The sequence below is a fragment of the Sinocyclocheilus rhinocerous genome, unplaced genomic scaffold, assembly GCF_001515625.1.
Source record: "Sinocyclocheilus rhinocerous isolate Xijiao unplaced genomic scaffold, SAMN03320098_v1.1 scaffold860, whole genome shotgun sequence".
NCBI lineage: Eukaryota > Metazoa > Chordata > Actinopteri > Cypriniformes > Cyprinidae > Sinocyclocheilus > Sinocyclocheilus rhinocerous.
This window is the reverse complement of record NW_015638565.1, coordinates 522,644-530,344: the sequence shown is the minus strand read 5'-3', so window position 1 is coordinate 530,344 and position 7,701 is coordinate 522,644. Positions and strand designations below refer to the sequence as shown.

Sequence of the window (7,701 nt, the reverse complement as noted above, 5' to 3'; positions counted from 1 at the left end):
AAACATCTATGTAAACCGTAAATGTCAGGCCTAAATATTAGCGTGAAAACGCTGCAGTTGTGTCCTCATTTTAAGTTTAGGTTCATGTGACTTGAATATTTTTTAATATTTCCTGCCCATTTCTCAGTGGTACATCAAAAACAAATAAATCAACGGTTGTGTTTGCAGTACAGTGACTGCTCTGTGGCATTCACTCTCACGCTCATCTCAGCTATGTGTGGATGCCTTGTTTTGGATGAAATCGGAAATAAATTATGCTGCATGCGCTAAGTGGGCAGATCATAGCCGCTGCAAGCACTTCACACAAACAAATAAATCATTATGAACAATCAGTTGGTGAAGAAAACTAGTTAGCGCTGCATTTCAGTTATGCTTGGATTTGTTTTTTGGAAGCTTCAGATGTTTTTTTGTTTTTTAAGTGGCTCAGAATATGTGAGGTGATGATATATTTTTTTATATTGTACATAATGGTTAAAAATCTGGGATTGCAATTGAAAAATTCCAGGTTCAGGCCCTTCAGGCCATGTACTATAATCAATGTGCCCTTAAGTGAGGCACTCAACCCTATAATACATTTCAACAATCGGATTCCGGAAGTGAAAATACGGAAATTGATTTTTAGTGATAATGTATAAGCCTTTCAAGACAGGCCAGCTCTGCGCTCTGAGGTTGTTAACCGATGGTCTCTGTAGAAGCCCAAGTCAGTGTTAATTTAACTACACTACTCATAGCCCCAGAGAGAGATCCATCACTCATAGCATTGTAGATGATGTCTCAGACTAGCTCATTTTTATAGGATATTTCATACACAGTTGTAACTCAACACATTTTTTTCAGTTTGCTTTATATAAAATTATATAAAAAAAAAAAAAATAGTAATCGTAAATAGGTTCAAAGAAATACAAATATATTATATTTAATATTATAATATTCATATATATGAATATTTTGCAATAAACTTCAAATATATTCAATATACAAATATATTTGAAAACATAAATCAATGACTAACTTTGGTTTCTATTGTGCAATTCTATTGATTCTATCGATTTCTATTGTTTCATGTGATTTTGCTTTTGAAATGCTTTGAATAATTTTTTGATGAACAGAATGGGAACAATTGTTAGATGAGTTGTTCTTTTGAAAATAAACTGCGACAAATCTCCTAGAACCTAATACATTTGTACTTCAGTTTTGATAAAAAGCATCACCTCAATGACAAATGAAAGACTGTGTATGCATGTGTATGTTTGTGTGCACAGTGAACAGGTTTAAAGATTTTGCTCTGCGTTACAGTAGATGCTTTGTCTCATAAGCTTTAATGTGAAACCACAAATCCTGTCAGATCGTATTATTCAACTTTCCATCAGTACTACCATGATTAGATTGATTAAACTTGGCTACAGCCTTTGAAACAACAAACCATGCATTTGAATCAATACAATTAAATAATTTTGGCCCAGACTCACTTTATATTTTCTGAATCCCCTTTGACATCTTGATTAGTGGTTGTACTGGCACCTTCCTCTCTTGATAAAAAAGCACCTTGAAGTGAAAAGCAGCACAAAGATTATATCTTAAGCCCAATGACAGACAGAATGATCAAAATCTAATTTTCACAAATGTTACAGAATATCTTAATAGTCAATAGACTTTTTTATACTTATGTTTGCATTTACTTCCGCTTTATCCTTTATCGATGGCAGTTAGAGCGAGATTATTGTTGAGGTTTATTGTTAAATTCATCACCAACAGCTCATCTAAAATCCCCATCTCAGTTTCCATTGATTTCCCAGGGATGATGAAACAAAGATAAATGGTTTCATATTTCATGACTGGATGAAAGCATATTTTATGACTCAAGGGGAGTATGTTTACATACACATTTACATTACTACAGTACACACAAGCAGTGGTTCAAAGTCTCACTACCAAGTGTTTTTGTGAAAATTTGTTATTTTTATTTATTTAATTACTTATTTTTTTAGGAAATGCAAAAATAGCTCTTATATATACTACCAATGAACACAAGACATATGATATACAATATGTGACCCTGGACCACAAAACCAGTCTTAAGTCGCTGGGGGTATATTTTTAGCAATAGCCAAAAAAAACATTGTAGGCTTATGGGTCAAAATTATCGATTTTTCTTTTATGCCAAAAATCATTAGGATATTAAGTAAAGATCATGTTCCATGAAGATAGTTTGTAAATTTCCTACCGTAAATATATCAAAACTTAATTTTTTATAGTAATATCCATTGCTAAGAACTTCATTTGGACAACTTTAAAGGTGATTTTCTCAATATTTTAATTTTTTTTGCAAGCTCAGATTCCAGATTTTCAAATAGTTGTATCTCGTCCAAATCTCGTCCTATCATAACAAACCATACATCAATGGAAAGCTTATTTATTCAGCTTTCAGGTGATGTATACATCTCAATTTCCAAAAATCGACCCTTATGACTGGTTTTGTGGTCCATGGGTCACATATGTAACAAAAAACATACAATGAGTATTGAGTAAAGTTTGAACAAAATACATGTTTACATTGCCGTTATATTTATACTATTCCATATAATCTCTATTTAAAATCAATTTAAAAATGTTAAAGTTAAACAGCATTGAAGTGCAATTCGGGTTTTTTTGTTTGTTTTGTTTTGTTTTTTCCCCTCATGGACATAACACTTTACCATGTCAGTATATTTACCACCACAGACGTTGTTCGAAACTGGAAAATGAAGCACATCAAGCTAAAGAAACAGTTTAAAACGTTGAGGTTCACTGCCAAGTTTAACTAAGGCAGCTTAACTGATTAATCAAAACTGACGACCGCACACAGACAAGAATGCAGGTGAAGTTTGTTCCCCAACTCTCAGAGTGGATTGTGAAATATTTATGTCAGTACTGTCTGCTGCACTTCAGCGCCCTCTGCTGGACATGAATGATTTCATTCATAATGGCATTGTTTTAAAAACCAGTTACCTGCCTTATTTGTTTGCCAATTTTGGACATGATAGGCGTCAAGAAAACAGGGGGTTTCATTTAAAAAAAGGGGTTTAGGGATCGCGATTTGTAGGCTTGAAACAGGGATTGTTATCTTGCCAAACGTCTTCCAGTACTTACAAGGCATCATATGATCTTTGTAGGCATGTGACCACAAAGTAAAACAGCCATACTCTCTATTTACTTCTTTCCCTTTGGGTCATTCATCTTTGTGTCATGTTCATATTTTCTCGGTTATCTTTTTATTTTTTATTTTTATTTTTTTGTGATGAGAAATATTTGCCTGAAAGCATGCATTCCTCAGTCCTTTGAGAGTTATATCTGAATAGTCTGTATCATCCAGGAATCTTGCAGTTTATGTTACATTTTGTGACAGTCATCAAAGATTGGTTATGCATTGCAATTTAACAAATGTTATAAAATTAAATGCAAATTCACATTTTTAATTGCTTTGGTTATCAAAGACACTATAAAGGAACACAAGGACTTTTCAGTTCTGCCGGAACACAGAATAAACCAATCTTCTTATGCTGATTACAAGGACATGCATTATTAACATGAATGAATCCACATGTATCAACAATTGCAAATTACCTTCCATAATCAGCAGACTTAGAAAAGAGAAGCATGAACCAACTGTGAAGTAATGAGTTGCACCAAATTGGCAGTTGAGCTGGAGATTTTGACAAGTTTTCCATGATTACGCTGCTCCTTAAACAAAGCCTTCACCTTCTCCTTGAAGCTCATTGATTTGAGTGAATTATTCATTTTAGGGCACAATAATGCCAAGGTCAGTTTTGTTTTTCATCTGACCTTGTCACAGTGAAAGTTATACTTTAGGTCACAACAGGGGTCTATAACATTTTTAAGCCAAGGACCCCTTGGGAGACGGAGCATCATTTGATATGACACTAACATCACAAAACTATTCAAATCATTAATGACATAGAGTCTTATACTCATACATAAATTACATTTTTTAGATTTTGCAATGCATTGTGTGACAAAAGTGTGTATACTTAACAGATTCACCGTAAATAGTAGTATGCAGTACATAATATATAGCATATAGTAATTATGATATATGATGAGCTGTACCACGCTCTTTACAAGGGCTAAGGCCATGACTAAAGATGTCAGAGTGACTGAAGATCATTTGGTCATTGGTCGCCCATCCAAATCACAAGACATGCAATCAACCTCAGGCTAAGCCACCGTAACCACTAAATGTTCTTCAGCCAGTTTAATTTTATGGAGACATAACCATAAAAATGCTCTCTCTCTCACTCACACACACGCACACACACACACACACACACACACACACACATTGTTACCTCAGATTTCCACATATTGTAACAAAGACTGTGGTTTTGATTATGTCTTCGTGAAAAATAAAGTGTGAAAACTGTGACATTTGAACAGTTTTTGAGGTTGATACAGTGGATTTATGACAGCAGTAAATGAGTGTGTGCAGGAGAGAGTGAATGTGATGTGTGTGAGAGTGCTGTGATGTGTGAGAAGAGAGAGCATGAACACCTTTACTTTCTCTGGTGGAGTAAAAGAGACTCAAGGTGCTGTAAACTTTACAATGGACAACGATTTGTATAGTTTCTGTGACAATTGTTGCTTACGTATGCTTAATACTTTTTGTGGAAACTGTGATGCCATGATTTTTAAAGGCATTCTTTTAAACTTTCAATTCATTAAAGAAAAAAATGTGTCAAGGTTTCCACGGAAATATTACACAGCAAAAACATTTCCAACATTTATAATAATACCATCATTTATAATTGAATACCAGTAATAATTTATAATAATTTAACACCAAATCAGCATATTACAATGATTGAGGGATCATGTAAATACTGGAGTAATGGCTGCTGAAAATTCAGCTTTGCCATCACAGGAATAAATTACATTTAAAAATATATTCAAATAGAAAACAGTTCCTTTAAACATAAATAATATTTCACAATATTACAGTTTTAATAATAATAATTATTATTATACATTAAACAAAAATACTGTACCCAATCAGACCATTCCTACCAGGTCATCTCTAAACTGGACTACTGCAATGCTCTTTTGCATGCACAGTTACACAAATGATTTGTGAGATAGTATGGACAAAATCCATAAATGCATGCTATAAAGTTTTTGGGAGTAAACTTTTCTCACCAATATCCTTTCTGTTCTGCAGGGGCCATCAGTCCTGTCTATTACTCCTTAAATTACTTTTTTAATCTGTGGAAATGAAGTTTCAAATCTTTAAAGAATGTGCTCTGTTCCCTCGAATCTAGACAAGATGACGGAGTGCCTGTTTTTACAGGAATGCAGTGGTGCTGATACTTATTGAGATATACAGAGATACGGCTTTCGTTTTAAAGTGTGCACAAATTACATAATCTAGAACATAATAGAACATAATCCATAAAAGGGCTGGGCAGCAAGATCAATTTAACAATTAATCTATACAACTTTGAAACATAAGGAACAGTGATAATGCACAGCCAATCTGACTATAAGCTTAAACAGCATAACATGGTGCTCGCAACTCCTAGGTAATGGGTTCAATTTCCAGTGAACGCATGAACTCATAAAATGTATTCATTAAACTCACTTTGGATAAAGGCATCTGCCAATATTGCTTGAATGTAAATGATTAAACTATAACAGGTCTAATAAGATGTGCATGCAACAGGTAGCAACTCAAAGCCCATGACAGCAGATAAATACATTCATTGTGAACACTGGAGTTTGGAGCGTCTTGCTGTGATGGACTGCACAAATGAATAATCAAACATTTTTTTCTTAAATATTGAGTGTGATGGGTGAGCTTGGAGAGAGGATTCTGAAAGGGTGGAGACATACGCATCTCTTCAAACAACCGTACTAAAGGAGACAGACGCGCAGAATACGCACAGAAGCTCCAGCCTTTGGGCATTTATATGTACTAACACAGTATCTCAAGAGACCGAGGAAGCATCGGCAAACTGAATGAAAAGCGAAGCAGATGACAACGGGGCGATAGCTGACACCCGAGGGAAGCTTTTACAACTTTAAACGGTTTGGATATGAAGTAGAGCGCTGCGTAAAAGCTTGCGTAATCGTGCGAAGACCAGACTAAGACGACAACTTTTCATAGTTATTTCTTTTTTAAGCAAATTTTCGTGTGTGAACCGAACCATCCCATCGTACAGCATGATTGACATCGCGTCTTTCATGCACATCTTCCCCACTATCTACGGCGTTCTGTGTTCAGTTGGAGTTCTGGCCAACGGTTTGGTGATCTATGCTGTGGCATCATGCAAGAAGAAGATGGTCTCTGATATTTACGTGCTGAATCTGGCCATCGCAGACCTGCTTTTCCTCTTGGTGATGCCGTTCAACATCCATCAGCTGGTCAGGGACAGACAGTGGGTCTTTGGCCACTTCATGTGTAAAGCTGTGGTGGTGGTGGACGTCAGTAACCAGTTTACCACAGTGGGCACAGTGACTGTACTCTGCATTGACAGGTGAGAGTTGCATGCATTTGGGAAGTCAGAACGATATTAATGCAGTGGCCTATATACTGTGTTCATACTATATTCCGCTCTTGCAATGTAGGCCTTAAACAATAAGAAAGTAAAAGCACAAATGAGATCTCACTGATATTTCACCAGTTTATCCTAAACTGCATCACTTCTCACATTTCTACGCTGGAAAATAAATAAATAAATAAAAAAACTCACGCCTCCCCAGCAAACAAAATATTTTGAACATCGTTTTGAACATAATATTTTGAACATTAAAAAAAAAGTTATTTTTAAAAGTGCTCTGTAAATTCAAAATGTTTTGTTAAAAAAATGTCCAACTAAAACATCTCTGAAATAAAATGTTCCATGAACAATGCATAAATAACGTTTTTGTGCTAATGTTTTGAGAATATTATTAAAGACCAGATAACTCTGAACGAAAGTTCTGTTAACATTACAGGAAGAACGTTTGTTCATAACTTTGAGAGAACCTTGCCACAATTCTTTACTTTTTACTTTACTTTCAAGAATTCTAAGAATGTTTCTTGTTTGCTGAGTCTCATCTGCAGTTTCAGAAGAGATAACTTTGTGCTGAGATTCACCAACATTCCAACGTCTGTAATCAAAAGATTTCAGTGTGAATGCAAATTTCTCATTATAGATGCTCATTACTGTAATCAGTCATTTTTAATAAAAATCTTGAAATTACTGCAATACATAGATGTGTTTTGTGTGATTTGTACAGTGGCATGCGAACGTTTGGGAACCCCTTGCAGATGTTTTTTTATCAAAGTGATTCATAATGCAAGCATAGTTACAGTGGAATGCGAAAGTTTGGGAACCCCTTACAGAATCTGTGAAAATGGGAATAATTTTAACAAAATAAGAGAGATCATACAAAATGCCTGTTATTTTTTATTTAGTACTGTCCTGAGTAAGATATTTTACATAAAATATGTTTACATTTAGTCCACAAGACAAAAAATAGCTGAAATTATTAAACTAACCCTATTCAAACGTTTGGGAACCCTTGGTTCTTAATAGTGTGTGTGGTTACCTGGATGATCCACCACTGTTTTTTTGTTTTGTGATGGTTGTTCATGAGTGCCTTGTTTGTTCTGAACAGTTAAACTGAGCACTGTTCTTCAGAAAAATCCTCCAGCTCCTGCAGATT

General features: G+C 34.9%; 1 protein-coding gene across 1 annotated transcript in view; it reads left to right on the top strand.

Annotated features, from left to right (window-relative positions):
• The first annotated feature begins 5,553 nt into the window (after positions 1-5,553).
• Positions 5,554-7,701, top strand: part of LOC107749775 (melanin-concentrating hormone receptor 2-like) — a 6,871-nt gene continuing 4,723 nt past the window's right edge. The window contains exons 1-2 of the mRNA XM_016564950.1: positions 5,554-5,573; positions 6,174-6,527. Coding sequence (XP_016420436.1) covers positions 5,554-5,573; positions 6,174-6,527 — 374 coding nt within the window. The remainder of the gene's footprint in view (positions 5,574-6,173; positions 6,528-7,701) is intronic.